This window comes from Schistosoma haematobium, chromosome 1 (assembly GCF_000699445.3).
Source record: "Schistosoma haematobium chromosome 1, whole genome shotgun sequence".
Lineage (NCBI taxonomy): Eukaryota > Metazoa > Platyhelminthes > Trematoda > Strigeidida > Schistosomatidae > Schistosoma > Schistosoma haematobium.
Window position 1 is genome coordinate 73212810 of NC_067196.1, and position 19522 is coordinate 73232331.

A 19522-nucleotide genomic window follows, 5' to 3' on the forward strand; every position below is an offset into this window, starting at 1 on the left:
CTGCTTTACGCCTTCTAAGACGTGTTGTCCATATGAAAGAAGAATTTTATAATCGTTATTTGATCAAAAACAATCTTTTTAAACCAGTTTTGAAGCTCTTCGTTTCCAACGGATATCGTTACAACCTGTTGGACTCAGCTATTATCGAACTTTTTGACTATATTCGCTCTGAAGAAATAACTTCATTAATTACCCATATAATAGAAAATTATTGGGATATTTTGAAAAATATAAATTACGTACAAACGTTTACCGATCTAAAACGAGCATACGATCACAGTCATCGTTCAGTTAGGACTGTTGTTGGAACTGTGACCCAGCAAGCGACATTAGATGTGTAAGTTTTATTTGTTTGAACTTGGTAGCAGTTTGTCTGCGTTATTTCTTTTTGTTATCAGTGGGATTATAAAGTGAGGGCACTTGTTGTACAATTTCTTAAAGAAATATCCTATAACTATCAATACATATACTGTCGGGTTGAAATCATTCATTTAAAGAGGAGTATCTACTTATTTTCAAAATTCAAATAAGTCTTGATTGTCGTAAAGTTATTTGGTGTCGTTAACCTTCATTAATTAATCTGGATTGCTTTGTGAAAAGATATTTCTAATGTTTCTTTTATAAAATGAACTCTAATGGCTTCTAGTTCATTTGAGTGTTATTTACAACGAAATTACCTCTATTGTCAATTTAAATCTAACTTATTTACCTATCAACAAAGTATGAGATATTATTTATGATTGTTTATAATCTGACTCAGATTTGAATTTACGATGCCCGTTAGATCCTTCCGAAGTTATTAAGTGTTTTGGAATTGTATTTACGACCGACGTTATTTTCATTCCGAAGAAAGAAAGTGTGGCAATGGGTTCACCAGTTTCTCGATTGTAGCGAATTTACGCATGCATTCTCTAGAAACCAGTGCGACCACAAGATGTGTAAATCCCCAAAAGTCTGGTTATGGTATGCAGATGACATTTTCATTAAACGGAATGATTTTGAAGAATTGTTTGAAAATGTAAGCATCTCGGAGAGCATCAAGGTAACAAATGAAGTAGAGTCCAATGACCACAAATTAGCGTTTCTCGATTGTTTGGTTGAGCGAAGTTACAATAATAAGTTGAAAATAAATGTATTCAGGAAATCAACACATTCTTAGAGATACTTAGATTACGGTTCGGCTCATGCGTATTATACAACGGTCACAGTTGTACAAAATTTAATTAAAGGATTATTAATCTCGGTACAGAAAAGGAAGACCAACAGATTGAATTGAATGTAATTTTGTCTACACTTAAGGCCAACAATTACCCCGGAAAGTGTTCAAAGATGATGAAAATGAAAGGAAAAACTAAATTAGGAATATACCGAAAGATTGGAAGTCCACCGTGGTCATCCCATACCGTAGTGAAACATTGGAAGAAATGAAGAGGATTCTAAACAAACATGATATGAGTGTATTTTCTGGCTAGTGACACCATAAGACCAGCATTAGTGAAAGTTAAGGATAGATTTCATAATGAAGAACAGAATATTGTCTATGAGATCAGCCGCGATGATTGTAATGCAGCGTATGTGGGAGAAACTTCAAAATAATTGAATGTGAGGTTGAAGGAACACAAACAATGTTTGGGAAATTTTCCCAAATCCTCGGTTGATCTGAAGAAACTTGAAGTTAGATTGGCGATAGCGTTACAGGCTGGCTTCAGAACTTGTTGTATCTGCATCGATCACATATTCACCATTCGTCAGGTTCTAGAACACAGGCATACTTATCGGCGTCCGACAATGGTGATCTTTCTTGACTTAAAAGCAAAATTTGACTCTGTGGACCGAGAGGTTCGGGGACAGTGTCTATCGTTGAAAGGCGATTCTTAGAAGTACATAAACCTTGTTAAGGTTCTTTACTTGAACACTACCAACGAACTGTCATCTGATTTCGTAACCTCAAGTGCTGTCCGTCACGTATGCCCACTATCTCTATTTCTGTTTAATTTCATCATAGATATACTGATGGAAACAGCGTTCTCGTCGACTGAATTTTCGGGCATTGACCTCCTGGAAGGAGGTCCACTTATCGACTTAGAATACGCAGATGATATAGTCCTGTTTAGTGAAGACACTGATAAAATGCAGAGTGTTTTGGTAGCACTGGACAACAATGCCAGAATGTTCGGAGTGAGTTTCTCCCTCTCCAAATGCAAGTTGTTGCTTCAGGACTGGTCTGTGTCAACACCTGAAATAAGGATAGGGAGTGAAGTAGTCGAACGCGTCGACAACTTCGCTCATCTTGGAAGTCTGGTCAACCCTAATGGGTTGGTGTCTGACGAAATCTCTGGACGGATTCGAAAAGCTCGTTTGGCTTTTGCCAACTTACGTCACCGATGGCAAAGGCGAGGTATCCGTTTGTCAATTAAGGGACGAGTGTACTGTGCAGCAACCCGTTCTGTTCTACTTTACGTCTGCGAAGCGCAGTCAATAAAAGTAGAAAATGTTCGTGATTTACTAGTATTTGGTCACAGATACCTTAGAAATATTGCCAGCATTTGCTGGGATCACCGGGTAAGTAATAGTGAAGTTAGACACAGGGTATTAGGGAACGATGGTAAATCAGTTGATGAAGTTGTGAATCTTCATCGACTGAGATGGTTGAGCCACGTAAAAGAAGCTTTTGCTCAAGTGGCTTCCGTATCTAGTAACATTCTGCAATTCATGTGTCCATGTAGCCATTTTGATGTATTTAACATCACAGCGGGAAATATAAGTAAATCAGAATGAACTCGAGTCCTGAGTCTTTTAAAATATTTCACGTTTCCTATTGAATGATTCCTAGAAGTCTCTTGATCACCTCAGACTAGAGAATTACAGAATTTGGTCATTCGTAAAGGAAAAGTGTGTCTACAGCCCATTTTTCTGTGCTGTGTCTCTAAATATGAGACACTGTATTTAATGTTTATATCGAGACTGAGGTTATTTAATGATTTTAAAAGATGCTCAGGAGTGTTCAAGTACTTTAAGCCATAGGCTGTAGTTATTCTACTGTTACTACCGGTCTCAAGCGCAAGTAAAGGAGGAGAGTTGGGCATCCATCCCATCCCGTAAAAAACAATTTTCCTGAAAAAACGCTAACCAGAATTAATAATATAAACTACCTTGGGGGTTGAAGGATCTTTCAGAACAATTATGATGCCTCATGGTGAAAGCTTAGATTCTTCGGCAGTTATGAGGCCGATACTACTTCTAACAACCAGAGCAACAATTAATATAGGTACACGGAACGTCTGGACAATGTGGGAGACCGGGAGGACCGATCAAATAGCTGCGGAAATGAGGAGATACAACTTGCCGGTGCTCGGATCCAGTGAAACCCATTTAACCCAAAGTGGATAGAATAATAGATTTGGGAGTGATCCTGCTGCACTCCTGTCACAAAGAAGAAAATGTTGCTCATACTCAGTGAGTTGCTCTAATGCTGTTCAAAGAAGCACGTAAAGCGATTAATCAGGGGGAAATTTCGTGGACCCAGGATCACCAGAGCATCTTTCAAAATAAAGGAGGAAATTATAATCAATCCAGTGTTATGCACCCACCAATGATAGCAACGACGGCAATGAAGATCAGTTCTGTGAGAGGCTGCAATCAATCAAAGCAAATTGCCCAGGAAAAGACCTGACCATCCTGATGAGAGATCTAAACAGATTGGTGATAATTGTGAGTGGTAAAGTCATAATGTGGTGCTACTTATATTGATATAAGTAGTATATAACGCGAGTTAAAGAACGTAATGTCTGGCAGCAGAAGATGGGGGAAGAGCGAGAACACAATGGATTGATGTTTGCAACGGCAACAGTCCGGTTTGATATGATGGAATGATATTTTACAAATTATCGATTTACTATTTGGTTTTTCTATTTTACCAAGTAACTCTGTAATTTTGTGCTAAATACATTCGGTTGTCCCCACCCATGTTCTTGTTCACTACAATAACAGCTACCACATGGTAAATGTCCAGTAACAAGTAATTAGACGCCATCTCTACCCAACCTGTTGTTTTCACACGCATTGTTATTCGTACTTATTTACGCCTGTTGCTCCTCGTAGAGGGGCATAGGTCACCCACCACCCACTCTTCTCTACCTGTCTCCGTCCTGGGCAATCCTTCCCAGTTGTTATTCATCCTTACCATGTCTTTCAGTTGTCGGCGAAATCTGTTCTTTGGTCTTACTCTTTTCTGTTTCTCTTCATGATTCCAAGTTAGCAATTGCTTCGTGATGCAGTTTGGTGGCTTTCACAATGGATATCCTATCCACTTCCAACATCTAATTTCTTAATCTGAAAGCTGGTTTTGCTCTCTCCTATGGTAGGTTGTTGCTGATGGTATCCGGTCAACGGACATTCAGTATTTTGCGTAGGCAATTGTTATTCTGACAGAAATTAATTGGGATATTTTAGTATCACAATTATATATTTGTTGGTTCTCAGTTCATACGCACATCGATAGTTCACAAACAATTCCAACTTTCAATTTGTACTTTTATTTTTACTTCATATAACGAAAAATTAACACCCAATATCAACTTTCAGTAACTCAAACTTGCACACACAATCATTCATGCATTTATCTCCACATTGCGAACTTTTCACATGATCGGCACATAACTGACTCATGTTATCCTACTTACATGATTGGATAATGAAAGTGAAAAATTATTCATTGTTAAGCATTATATATTTGGTAGTTTTGGTTTTGATTACCTTGAAGAGGTCTGGGCGAGATTGCTGGACGAAACGTTGGGATTATGTAATTTTCAGTCGCTGAGATTATTTCAAATATAATTTTACAAGTAATGTTAAATCTCTGTAGTTTTTATCACTTTCTTGATGCTCGATTGTTTACGTGTTTTTGTTAACTTGATAATTTAAGGCTTTCTTTGACTTCTACGCGTTTCCAACGTGATGCACGTGCACTAGAGATGGAAGAAGAACAATGGTTTGATCAGGATGAAGATGAGGAAGAGGAAGAAGATGGAGATAACCTATTCCCACAACACTCGCCAACATTGCTCAATAGAACGACAAATGCTTCTGCTAGTGCAAGTGAACCTACTGTTGGAAGTGGTTTGTCAAATCTCCCTTCATATGGGCTACATTCTGTAATCACTACTTCGTCAGATTTATTGGGTATTGTTACGTCTTCAGATACGCAATCTAGTTTGGTTTCTTTACCATCCTCGGTCGCACCAAGCAATTCTAGTCTTGATTCATGCGCTAGTGTTCTGCCTCATCCACCCAGTTTTTCACCGAAATCTGTAATGGATAATTTAACTGACAATTTATGCATACCTCCACGTTCGGGATCTCTGTGCGATAGACTTCGTGTACGTCCTCACACTGTTCTTTTGAATGATGATAATGAGTCTTCTGCAGCACGTCTTAATTTTGGTCGTCAAACTCCTATAGCGATTCATATCAAATCATTGTGTAGAGAGAAAATAGAAACAATGAGTGATGGATTTGAAATAAGTGGTCGATTAAATCCATCTTTATTAGCGTCAGATACCAGTTTATCAAGCGCCAGAAATCCTAACCATATTGATGATAATGAATATAAAGAAAATGTAACCGGTTCGAATTCAAGTGATGCACAAAACTCATCAGTATCAAGTCCCATTATGTCTGATATTTCCCATAAAATAAAGCGAAATCATATCGATCCTCCTGTTGAAAATGAGGACTGCAATTTAGTCCAGGTAAAACGTTTGAAAAAATCTAGACAGTCAAGTAACAAGTCATCATCCCAAGATTTTCACCTACACAAAGAAACAGTTATCTTGGAAAACAGCTACGCTGACAAACTTCCTCATGAGACAAATAATACAAAATCATTTGAGGTGGGTTAATTGTTTTAATTTCTCATCAGTGAGGTGTTTAAGCGAGTAGTTGCTTATTTTAGATTCGCTTTATTATAATCAAGAAACTATTTATGTTAGTAAAATACTTTTAAATATTCATCAGTGCTTAAAATTGCATTTCAGTATCCACATACTTACGCCCATTACTTCCAATGGAGCATAGGCCTCCGACCAGCAAGTATCCACATATGTGTACATATTTAATCCTGCTTTTAAATCGAAATTATTGTAATAATATGAAGCGAATGAGTATTAATGTAATCTACCAACATCACTCATTTTCATCCTAAATGTGCATAAACTCTTTATGTTATCGGATTAAATGTGGTGGACTGAGTAATAGTCAACAAACTAAATTGATGAGCTACAGATTTCTAATAAATTTGTTTCGTTACTCTGTTTATCGAAAGGGTTGATTAATAATCTTATTACATACCTCATACTCAGTAGATGGGATTTACACTGAAATGATAAAGCTGAACGAAACTAAATTAAAACATGTTACAAACGGTTATTGTGATCGATTTTGTATTATTTATTTCTAACACAAAATTCTTGCATTATAGGCTTAAAGATATCTCCTACATAAAATAAAACGAAGAAACAAGGAACATTATGTGATGAATAGCAAGAGTTAGAAGTATTAAAGAACTTTGGGCGCAACCCAAATATACTTTGTTCGACTCAAAGAAACATTTTAATTTCTATGAAGAATACATTTAAAAAATGATCATAGGATCACTGGTTTATTATGTAGGCCATTCATTTCGATTGACATGGTTTGTATAAAATCTGGGATTCTCCTTAGATGTTTAAACCAAGCAGGTGATTCTTTCATAGAATCAATCTCTGGACCTATGGTCTACAGTTTTGTTATGTAGCAACATACTGACTTAAATCCACTTGGTATTGCTTGCTTGTATCTTCCTATTGTTGTTAAGGACTGCAATTTATCAGTCTCAAATAGGACGAAAGGCGCGTCCTGGATTCCACTGCTAGCCACCGTCAATCTTAACATACTGACTATTATGAATGACGATAAGTTAACCATAAAATACAAATCTTCTGTTTAACTATATATATTACATTTACAATTGATTGATCACTGCGTAGTGATCAATGTCATGTATGTCAGTTCCTTCCTAGTGCAGATAGATCTAATCTCCAAAGTTGTAATTTGGCCACTAGTCTAGGTGACTTGACATTGCGTGCACCATGTTGAGATAAGATGGTATTTGGAGGTGGTCGAAAGGAAACCCTGGACCTAGGTTTAGTACTATTTGGCACTCGTCAACAAGTTGTACCTGTGATCTTGAGGGAACGGATGCTCACTGGCTGATGCGATCCCTTATCACCCAGCTTCGCAGTCAGAGACGTTACCACGTGGTCGATAGGATTCGATCTGCACTAAGAAGGACCTGACACACATGACATCGATGAACACCCAGTGATCAATCAATTGTAAATACATAGTACAACTTATTTCGCCGAGTCCTAGAACCAATGCTTTGACTTCAAAGCTATGATTTTTAAACTCGAGCATTCCCGTGGCGTGAAGGCAGTGAGTTAAACTTTGTATGAGGGTATGCCTCACTCTATTGCACTTGAACATTTGTGGAATACACCGCATTTTCAATTTCCTCTGATGTTTTAACTGGGACTGATATTGTTTATCTATTTTTTATGAATGCATGGTAAATATATAAAATCTATTAACACATCGAAACCTCATAGTAAGTCTAAAAATCATGTATTTTATTTTGAGTTGTTTGTGTCTATTGTATGTTTTTGATTGGTGCAATAAATGACATAATCCCGGTAACAATCATAAAAGAGTAACATCACATGTTCTATCAATAATTCATTTGACCTATGCTTGTAGGTTATAGAAGCTGATCCATTGTCTCCTATTGGTTTGGTGGATTATTCAGATGAAGAAAGTGAGGAAGAGGAACAAATAAAAGACGAAAATGACCACATTCAATTTGAAGAAAATCAAACATCAAATAATGACGTTGATGGGTCTCATCACAACATATCGGATGTTTCATCCAGTCAAGTGGTGACAGATGTAGTCTAAAATTGTACAAAGTTGTTAAGCATCCATTCCTTACTTTTTACAAAAGTGATGAGACGTCGAAATGAACCATTTCTGTGCCTTTGTCTTACAACTTAAGGGAATATTTTTTTAACAAAAGTGATTTCATCAATTTTGTTAAAACCACCAACCATCCAGGTTGAGATGCTTAAGACATTGGCTATGCCAGTGGTTCTTCGTCATTTCTCCTTTAATTTCCATCTTCAGTAAATGCGCCAAACTTCTAATTTTTCCTGTCTATTACCCAGCGCGCATTTTGTACATAGAAACATTGTATTGATTGACTGGGGGATCTAAAAATAATTTTATGTAGAGAAATGTTTGTATAACTAATAGGCATTTGCCTTTTGTAAATGCGCTTTGTTTAATAATGTTTATTGTAGACACCTCAAATTGTTTCAGAATTTTTTTCTCAATCCGTCAATTGAAATGAATATATCATAACACATGTCTTAATACTTAATTGATATGTGTAACGTCAGTCTGTGTTGATATGTTGAATGGTCACTCGTTTGTTTTTCGCATACGCCTTTCTGGTTCCGGATAATTTTTCATGCGCCCGTTATTTCGTATTCGGTAAACAGTTGACTTACTCAAACGTTTTATTTCCCGATTGGTAAAAGATTCTGATTATAAATCTATGAGGAACATGACGTATGGTGAAGCAATGTATTCGTTACCTAAATCAACCAATCTACCCTCCATCTATTTCGTCGTCACACTGCTCCGTAAACCACATTCACGAATTTTGATTTACTCACGTGTCCGAAATTTAATTATCTCATGATTACATTTAGGAGTACTCTGACTACGCATATACAGGATGCCTACGATCATAGACCAATTAACTCCTGATAGTTACATACTTTTGATAAAGCCGTCTGACTTGTGTACTGAGATGACTGGCGTAGACTACATTTGTGGTGTGTGCTATTTATACGTACAGTTATAATTATTATACATCAGGTATGGAAAGTAGGATTCGTACTGACAGTAGAGGAAAATGAAAAGAAGAGAAAACTGAAAACAACAGGAATCGAATGACGATGAAGATAGAAGAACTCAGCTACAACGTAGAACCAGACACACATATGCATCGGTCCAAGTTGCCTCAACAAAATGAACACCAAATTCATAAAATTAGTTAATTCAGAGGTGGTAATATATAAAAGAAAGATTGCATATAAGGATATAGTACAGGAAGAAAGAATTGGTTCGTAGAAAGAAAGATATGAAGCGATTTTAGTCTCTTAGTTTAAGGGAAGACAGAGAGTATATACACCGACGCCATTGTGATCGATTCTGAGCCATGTCACCAAGTCTCCAACCATTGGTTACGATAGTCACACGGACCCTAACCAAGTAGTCTGCATCTCCCAACATGGCTCAGACTAGAAGTTAGTGACTTCAAGCACTGATGCAACGTTTTCGTTTGGCCGCCCCTAACTTTCTTCCAACCACCCCCAACACTAGCCCGACCGAAGCTGCTACCTTGACGCGGTGGTCGGGCTTGCCTATTGTGATGACCCAACCGAGCTATATTGGCTGGAACATATGTTCCTGTAGGTTCTACCATGCCAGGCAGGTCTACTGGAGAACGGTAAGACTAGAAGCAGCAACTCAAGGTCTGTGGGCGAAGTCGTACTGCTGACTGTAGAGAGGTGTGACAGCAGTAAGGTGTTTCCCTCGGACAACCAGCATGACAGCGATGCTGCCTTCCCACAAGAAGGGGTGGGGTTAGAAAAGGTCGGCCCTAAAAATGTCACACCTCACCTTACCTCACGGATTTCCGTCTCCGGCGGTAAGGCCCTTTCAAGAACGGAGCTAACACGTAAAAACCTCCCACGAAAAGGCCGTGCGCGACCGGCCTCAAGCAGTTGTACGTCGTGGTAATCGGTGTTCAGGCATACGTAACACGTGGCTCAACCATCTCAGTCGATGAAGATTCACAACTTCATCAACTGATTTACCATCGTTCCCTAATACCCTGTGTCTAACTTCACTATTACTTACCCGGTGATCCCAGCAAATGCTGGCAATATTTCTAAGGTATCTGTGACCAAATACTAGTAAATCACGAACATTTTCTACTTTTATTGACTGCGCTTCGCAGACGTAAAGTAGAACAGAACGGGTTGCTGCACAGTACACTCGTCCCTTAATTGACAAACGGATACCTCGCCTTTGCCATCGGTGACGTAAGTTGGCAAAAGCCAAACGAGCTTTTCGAATCCGTCCAGAGATTTCGTCAGACACCAACCCATTAGGGTTGACCAGACTTCCAAGATGAGCGAAGTTGTCGACGCGTTCGACTACTTCACTCCCTATCCTTATTTCAGGTGTTGACACAGACCAGTCCTGAAGCAACAACTTGCATTTGGAGAGGGAGAAACTCACTCCGAACATTCTGGCATTGTTGTCCAGTGCTACCAAAACACTCTGCATTTTATCAGTGTCTTCACTAAACAGGACTATATCATCTGCGTATTCTAAGTCGATAAGTGGACCTCCTTCCAGGAGGTCAATGCCCGAAAATTCAGTCGACGAGAACGCTGTTTCCATCAGTATATCTATGATGAAATTAAACAGAAATAGAGATAGTGGGCATACGTGACGGACAGCACTTGAGGTTACGAAATCAGATGACAGTTCGTTGGTAGTGTTCAAGTAAAGAACCTTAACAAGGTTTATGTACTTCTAAGAATCGCCTTTCAACGATAGACACTGTCCCCGAACCTCTCGGTCCACAGAGTCAAATTTTGCTTTTAAGTCAAGAAAGATCACCATTGTCGGACGCCGATAAGTATGCCTGTGTTCTAGAACCTGACGAATGGTGAATATGTGATCGATGCAGATACAACAAGTTCTGAAGCCAGCCTGTAACGCTATCGCCAATCTAACTTCAAGTTTCTTCAGATCAACCGAGGATTTGGGAAAATTTCCCAAACATTGTTTGTGTTCCTTCAACCTCACATTCAATTATTTTGAAGTTTCTCCCACATACGCTGCATTACAATCATCGCGGCTGATCTCATAGACAATATTCTGTTCTTCATTATGAAATCTATCCTTAACTTTCACTAATGCTGGTCTTATGGTGTCACTAGCCAGAAAATACACTCATATCATGTTTGTTTAGAATCCTCTTCATTTCTTCCAATGTTTCACTACGGTATGGGATGACCACGGTGGACTTCCAATCTTTCGGTATATTCCCTAATTTAGTTTTTCCTTTCATTTTTCATCATCTTTGAACACTTTCCGGGGTAATTGTTGGCCTTAAGTGTAGACAAAATTACATTCAATTCAATCTGTTGGTCTTCCTTTTCTGTACCGAGATTAATAATCCTTTAATTAAATTTTGTACAACTGTGACCGTTGTATAATACGCATGAGCCGAACCGTAATCTAAGTATCTCTAAGAATGTGTTGATTTCCTGAATACATTTATTTTCAACTTATTATTGTAACTTCGCTCAACCAAACAATCGAGAAACGCTAATTTGTGGTCATTGGACTCTACTTCATTTGTTACCTTGATGCTCTCCGAGATGCTTACATTTTCAAACAATTCTTCAAAATCATTCCGTTTAATGAAAATGTCATCTGCATACCATAACCAGACTTTTGGGGGATTTACACATCTTGTGGTCGCACTGGTTTCTAGAGAATGCATGCGTAAATTCGCTACAATCGAGAAACTGGTGAACCCATTGCCACACTTTCTTTCTTCGGAATGAAAATAACGTCGGTCGTAAATACAATTCCAAAACACTTAATAACTTCGGAAGGATCTAACGGGCATCGTAAATTCAAATCTGAGTCAGATTATAAACAATCATAAATAATATCTCATACTTTGTTGATAGGTAAATAAGTTAGATTTAAATTGACAATAGAGGTAATTTCGTTGTAAATAACACTCAAATGAACTAGAAGCCATTAGAGTTCATTTTATAAAAGAAACATTAGAAATATCTTTTCACAAAGCAATCCAGATTAATTAATGAAGGTTAACGACACCAAATAACTTTACGACAATCAAGACTTATTTGAATTTTGAAAATAAGTAGATACTCCTCTTTAAATGAATGATTTCAACCCGACAGTATATGTATTGATAGTTATAGGATATTTCTTTAAGAAATTGTACAACAAGTGCCCTCACTTTATAATCCCACTGATAACAAAAAGAAATAACGCAGACAAACTGCTACCAAGTTCAAACAAATAAAACTTACACATCTAATGTCGCTTGCTGGGTCACAGTTCCAACAACAGTCCTAACTGAACGATGACTGTGATCGTATGCTCGTTTTAGATCGGTAAACGTTTGTACGTAATTTATATTTTTCAAAATATCCCAATAATTTTCTATTATATGGGTAATTAATGAAGTTATTTCTTCAGAGCGAATATAGTCAAAAAGTTCGATAATAGCTGAGTCCAACAGGTTGTAACGATATCCGTTGGAAACGAAGAGCTTCAAAACTGGTTTAAAAAGATTGTTTTTGATCAAATAACGATTATAAAATTCTTCTTTCATATGGACAACACGTCTTAGAAGGCGTAAAGCAGCTAAAAATAGACAGCAGATTAATGCTGTGTATGAGTGTACGTACTTAAATATGTTTCTGTTTTCTTTAAGCTACCTAGCTGGGTATTAAATTCACCAGCTACGAGTATTTTGTCTCAGCGTTTAGCTTTCTGAAGTTCAGATAGGTTTCTGTAAAATTCATCTTTCACTTTATGTGAGCTGCAGTCGGTGGGAGCGTAGGCAGTGCTATAACTTGTGTCTGCAGATTAGAGGACAGCGTATTATCGATCGGACCAAAGACGCGTAAACACGTAAGAACGGCCTGGAGTTCTGATTGGTCCCGCTCCCCTCTCTAGCCCAGCCATTTGAATCCAGAACGCAAGTCTCAGCCTCTGAGATATGAATCATTATATTTCAAGCATACTGAGTTTATATACCAAACAAACCGACCACAACGTACCAATAAAGTATGAAACAACATTTGTACAAGAACTAGCCAGATGTGGCTGTGAATGAGGGAGGTAGTAATCAATATACTGGCTATAACTCAAGAATGGTAAAACGTATAATAATGGTTCATAGGTCAAAATAAAGCTCATAATAAGAGGGGCATGAATATGAATAGTTTAGTTACATAATAATTATACGATAAAAATATGCTCATAATATTGGTCCATAAATGGATCCCAAAAATTACGATTCATTATTCTTATCGGGATACAACAGGCAGAAACGACAAAAAGGCAACGACGTGTGTCCCTATCCTTCCTAGTTCCTACGGAGCCGTTTAGCCGAACAGCGCATAAACGACTGTTAACGGGGATCCACTCTAACAGTGCTTGTTCCGCCCTCATGCTTAGTGCTATGTCTACACCTGCCAGTCCACGAGAACTGGCCATCGGGTCACCAGATACACGGAGGGTGTATCTCGTTGGCTCTCCGTTTTGCCGAGGTGAGGTCAAGTGAATGACCACACTGGGATCCTGTATGCGTGTTTCGGAGACACAGCACACATCAATGGAAAGAAATTCTAGGGTTCTAGCCAAGGAAGCCTGCTGACCGATTTGACATAGGGTGCGTACGTTGGAGGCTCCAATGTGTAGTTTGGAGCGAGGTTTCAGTAGACCTGGGACAATGTTTTGAGCACTAGAATCGTTGGCTATGGTGACATTTGAGAAGGAAGCCGAAAGAGAAGGTTTAGCGTTGAAAGTCGATGTAGGAGGAATAACAGGAATTGAAGAGGGAGGTTCATTATGAATACAGTGGTCTTGAATGCTGTTAGAGGTATGAGGGCGGTTATCACTTCCCGGTTGCCCACACCGAGGAAGGGTTCTTCTGGAGGTACCTGAAAAGGAAATTGGATTAGAGGTGGTTTTAGTGACCTGAGAGCGTGACCGCAGTGCCCAACGGACAACTGCTTGAGGTCAACCACACGCAACCATTCTTGTTAGCTCCGTACTTGTTGAGACCTTATCACCGAAGACGGACATCCGTGGGGTAAGGCGGAGTGTGCATTTTTTGGGTGGACTATTTCTAACCCCACCCCTCCTCGTGGGAAAGCAACATCGCTGTTATGATGGTTGTCCGGAGGAAACACCTTACTGCCGTCATACCTCTTTACAGTCAGCAGTATGACTTCGCCTTCGGACCTTGAGTTTGTTGCTTTTAGTTGTACCGCTCTTCAACCGACCTGTCTGACATGGTAGGATCTTGAGGAACGGTTGTTCCAGCCAGTATAGCTCGATTGGTTCATTACGGCTGACAAGCGTGTCCATCAACATAAGGTGGCAGCAACAGTTTGATTTTTAAGAAAATTTAAAATGTGTAAATAGTGTATTTAACGGATTGTTTCCATATTCTACAAAGACATAATTTTACACAATAAAATTGATCCTTCGTGGTCAGGTTTTCTTTCAGTGAATACTGACCCCAACACAATTCTCTAGTATTTCGGGGAAGGATGGTCGGCTGAATATTGGTTAGACTCAAAATACTTGTCATGAAATGCGTGATTTTTGCTATGCTGCGCGTTCAGAGCCAGTTGTAGTACTGTCTCATACGTTTCTGTGTGGTAGTCAAAGTTGCTGACTACTTTTGTTTCGCACTCAAACATATAGCTCAGAAAAGTAGACGTGAAAACCTACATTCTATTACTACGGATGGTCACGTCGCCCGCTTTAGGAAATAGAAGGGACGTTACCTTTTAGATGGACTTTATCAGTTAGCAGTCAACATATTTTTATGTAATTAATGCTTTGAGAAGTAGAGCTAATCGGGAAATCTTTCGTTTCTTAGAAAATCCTGTGAATAAAAATAAGTTATTCTGTTACAAATTCCGGATAACTAGATTTTGATTACGATAGGTTAGTTGTGTCAAAGTAGAAAAGAAACCACGTAGTTTCATAATGTATAGTGTATTCTTATTCAATGTGTACAGATTTTGTTCCGTTCAATGTTTACACATTTTAGATACTTTAGACACACTGCACTGACAAAGTACTTAACGACAAGCACAGGTACGTGATGGTGTTTAATCAGTAAAAAGTACAATCTAATAAACTGTACAGACGTTTTTTTTAAAATAGAAAACAACCTCATTATCAATTAAATGAGTAATAAGTAAAAACAAAATTTTCAGTATTTCTCTCGATTTAGTTGAATGTGTCCTCTATACCCAGGAAAAGTTGGATTGTACATGATTGATCGTTCATAAATTTGTGTTCGTAATATCTCAGCTCGTTTCTAGAACAAAATAGAAAAACTAAGTAAATCAAATAATAGAAATTGCGTTAAAATATTCTAGGATATGCTACTACTCAATGGGACCGCTAACGATGAATCCTTGATCTCCGCTGTTAAGATAACTTACACGTTCAATACTAGAATTCGAAACGGCCCTTGTTCTTTTTTATAAGTAGTCAATCAGAACAAGGGAAATAGCCAGTTATTAAATCATAAATTGCGTGGTTATGAAAGTGAAATGATCACTAACATAGGATTTACGTCACTTGATAAAAAAAAATTCCAGTAGATTATACAGAATAATGACCCAACTATTCGTTTCGCTCTGTGGTGTTGAATACCTTCAAGGGATTTTCCAAAAGAAAACCGCTCATTAACTTCGACTTTTCAATACAAAGTAGACTATTTACAATTTAAAAAACTTAGTGTTCGTGAATGTCTATTTCAAAAGGATAATTTACATGTAGAACAATTGTCATAACTCTCGGTTTTCTTCGTATACACAAATGGGGCGTTAATTTACCTCAGAAGAATATCTACACTAGATACCTTCCCAATGTCTATTCTACAGGACTTTAACACAACTCGTGTCAAGAACATGTGACTAGAACGTAAGTGTATTTTCACAACAAAAACCGACAACACAATAATAATTATAAGGGTAGAAGAATATATGACTCATCTAACACCTGTCGGACTATCTACTAGTCTGACTACGCAAACAACCAATCATTCTCGCCCACACATCAGCAATAGACTCATCCTATCTCGTTTTTGTTGTTCAGAGTACATCTCCAAAAATCCTTGTAAAGAAGGCTCTTCAACTGTCCTACTATTTTACTTTTTCTCATCGAATTTTCTATTTCCCCGCAGTTTTCTTACATTTATTAGATTAGCAACTATTCCGATCAGTAAGCGTAAAAGATCATAATTAACGGAGGAGCTTGATTGTCACATTGGTTTTACATCATCCTTGAAGTCTTCGCAGCCATTGTTGAAATCCCTGATCTACTTGGGAAGTTCTTTTTAATGCGTCATCTCCATTAATATATTTTAATAAGTCGTGAATTACTTAAAAGCTTCACCAAAGACCCTGAAGTTTTGGGCATTTGTTGAGCGGATCATTAATGAATGGGTTGATCGTATAACTTGAAGAAAGAAAGCAATTCAGCGAAGAAAAAATGTACAGAGGACACGATCGATATCGAACTTTATAAGCTACGTCAGATATTGATCAACAATGAATATCCATTGAATATAGGTATCATTACCAAGGTTTGACTTGACAATTTCGAATAAATTGAGCATTGGGTAGATTGATGTAAATAAACTAATATATTTGTAATATCCCAAAGAGTAGAAAAATTAAATTTTCTGATGTTTCGTGACTCAGTGTGAGCCACTTCTTCAGAGAATAAATAACCAAATCAAAATTAATTTTGACTCGGTTATTTATTTACTTATTGAATGCCATTAAGAAAAACCTGAAACCGAAACAACGACGTGAGTGTCCATAACACTAAAGGAGATTCTCTTCATAAATATCCAATTTAAGGGAGGTAATACAACAAAAATTCTGAAAGACAGACTTTCGAGATCTCTGAGAAAAATATTCTATTCGACTGAACTTTGTATTATCTTTTCTAGTCGGCCTATGATTCGAAGTTGTTGAAGGATAAGCTCACACTTTGGGCCAAATCAGTGTGCATTTATCAGTTTACTTGTCAACGTGGAGCAGATTATGTTGGCCACAAAAAACGAGCTTCTTCGAAACGCATCTCCGAACGTCATCCTGTTTGGTTTTCTAAATGATTGCAGAAGTCATTTAGAAGCTCAATTTTGGAACATCTAGCTAGTTTTGGCCACTCCCCTTTACCAAAAGCTTTCAAAATCATATAGTCAGAAAAGTCGGCTCAATAGGAACGCAAATGAAAAACTTATGTAGAGCAGAGGTTAGTGCTAAGCCTAACCTTTGCGTACAAAAACAGTATATTCAGTCCCTCACTCTTCCATGGTCATAATCGGCCTTTCTTTCATAATCGATCGTTTTTTATTCCATTATTTCTACTCCTAATTATTTTCACAACTATTAATCAGTAACTATTACAACTCTCAATTATGTTGTTTTTAATAGTCATCACGTGGACAGTTATCTTCACCTTACGTAACTTCCTTCCAATATCTGATTTTAATTGATGACAAGACACCATTTCAAGTTTTTAAATATTCCATTTGAATATAGACTACTATTTTAGCAAATAAAATTAACTTTAAGCACGATTGTACAGCTTAAGTAAACGAAATCGTCGAAAAAAGTTTTCGCTGAACGGCCTTTCTTCTTCTTCAATGATCGTATAACTGTTACACCTAGTACTTGGACGCTAGAAACTGACCTTCTAACTGCCTCGTTTCCTGAGAATTCTCGTACACTTGAACGCCGAATAAAAGACAAAAAGCGAGAAACATACTAAATTTAGTACCAAGGTGTGTAATTATCTGTTGTTTTTCTGGAAATGTCTGTCCAATATCCGCTTACTGAATTTTTTAGCCTATTCCTTAGCTTTTGAAGACTTTTGAGGGCTCTTAACAAAAGCATATTAGATATATATTTCTAACAGTTTTGGCAATTATATTTTAGTGAAGTTATGAGCTAAATAGAATAATGGAAAAAAGGTATAAGATCAAAACAAATGAATATCAGAATATTTATTTTATGAGGATTGACTTGTCTCAATCAGTAAACCTTCGGAGACAACGATGGCCGAACACAGTCGTCTAACATCATCGGCTCACAGTTGCCCATTGTCGCGAGGATAGAGTCGAGGTGCTCTTACCAATGCATTGTAAACGCAATCTTTTGAAGTCAGACTAACATCACGAAGGCGTCAAAGATGGCATACGCCGCTCTGGCTTTGATTAATGTACGCTGATCTCATTTAACTCACTACCAACACACACAAATAACCTGATAGACGCGCTTCTTTACTTCTAACGGTCCACTTCTGAGTGAGTGCTGGTATGCACTCATGACAATCTTATAAAAGTACTTTGCAACTAGGTCCAATTTGCCGTCCTAAAGGAAACAGATCGACAACTAATTAAGTGCCACTTTTATAGTTAGTGTACGATTGAACAGGACTGCAGTTTCATCCATATACTCAAGATCGATAAAATCCACACCAATATTACCTAAATCCATCAGAGCTGTTTTTAGAACGTTATCGATGATACAGGTGGAGAACAATGGTGGAATCAGATAACCCCACCGCATGAATGGAATAATGGACAGAGTTGGTTGCATACCCTCATTCTGCATAAGGTGTTTGTGTACAGAACCTTCAAGATATTAGCAAATTCTGCAGAAACACCCTACTTCAGAATAATACTAGACAAAGTCCATTCCAACGAACTGAAGGCGTCTCTGATATCAAGAATAACAACTATTGTTAACCTGCAATGAATGTGGCGGTGCTCTTAAATTTGACAGAGTGAAAATACGATCGATATACCCATGGGCCTGAGCCTATCGCGATAAACCTAGGCCATAAAGATGAATTCATCGTTTTATATAAAAACAGTGCCACATACGTATCATATTGAAGAATAACTCGTTTTATATAAAACAGTTAACTGGGATATCGAGTTCTGACCAAATATTTACTAATAACTTTTAGTTTTAATCAGGACAGTAATAAATGAAAGACTTCAGTTACTTGACTGTTTCCAGAAGCTTTATGACGATGTACTGAACTGTTGAGAAAATAACCGCTAAAACAAGATATCTCAACTTGACTGTGTTAAAAAGTATAAATAATTTGTATCAAGTGACGGAAATTTATCTCAAGAGATGATAACTAAGAAGTGAACGGTTCAGAAAATTTTTATCAGACTTTTATTACAAACATGTGTTGAAAATTTCATATTGTACTAAACATTTAATGTTGAATAAACTGATCATAATTATTAAGGCTCTGGATAGTCTGACTGAAATTCTGCCGTAACCCCATAGGTCCATTCATTTTTAATCGTGCTAGAAATCTTCAACATATCTTTCAATTATGTCCCGTATGTTTGTCATACTATCCTTTTCTACTTTACATGGATTGTTTTTTACTGTGTTATCTATCATGAACTGTGTATATATGAGAATTGAATTGAGGCATTTTTTAGAGCAGACATTCTTCTGCCACGTTACTACTATAGTATACTTGATATACAATAGTCTACGTTAGA

General features: G+C 37.6%; 2 protein-coding genes across 3 annotated transcripts in view; one reads left to right on the top strand and one right to left on the bottom strand.

Annotated features, from left to right (window-relative positions):
• The window catches only part of SMEK1_1 (Serine/threonine-protein phosphatase 4 regulatory subunit 3), a 42542-nt gene extending 23040 nt beyond the window's left edge, over nt 1–19502 (top strand). The window contains exons 5-7 of one of the 2 annotated variants that reach the window (XM_051209641.1): nt 1–337; nt 4925–5891; nt 7795–19502. In XM_051209641.1, the coding sequence (XP_051075097.1) occupies nt 1–337; nt 4925–5891; nt 7795–7992 (1502 nt within the window). In that variant the 3' untranslated portion in view covers nt 7993–19502. The other variant, XM_051209640.1, reaches the window with a different exon arrangement.
• AKAP17A_1 (A-kinase anchor protein 17A) overlaps nt 15182–19522 on the bottom strand; it is a 19576-nt gene continuing 15235 nt past the window's right edge. The window contains exon 7 of the mRNA XM_035731145.2: nt 15182–15289. The gene's annotated coding sequence lies outside the window, so the exon portion shown is untranslated. The remainder of the gene's footprint in view (nt 15290–19522) is intronic.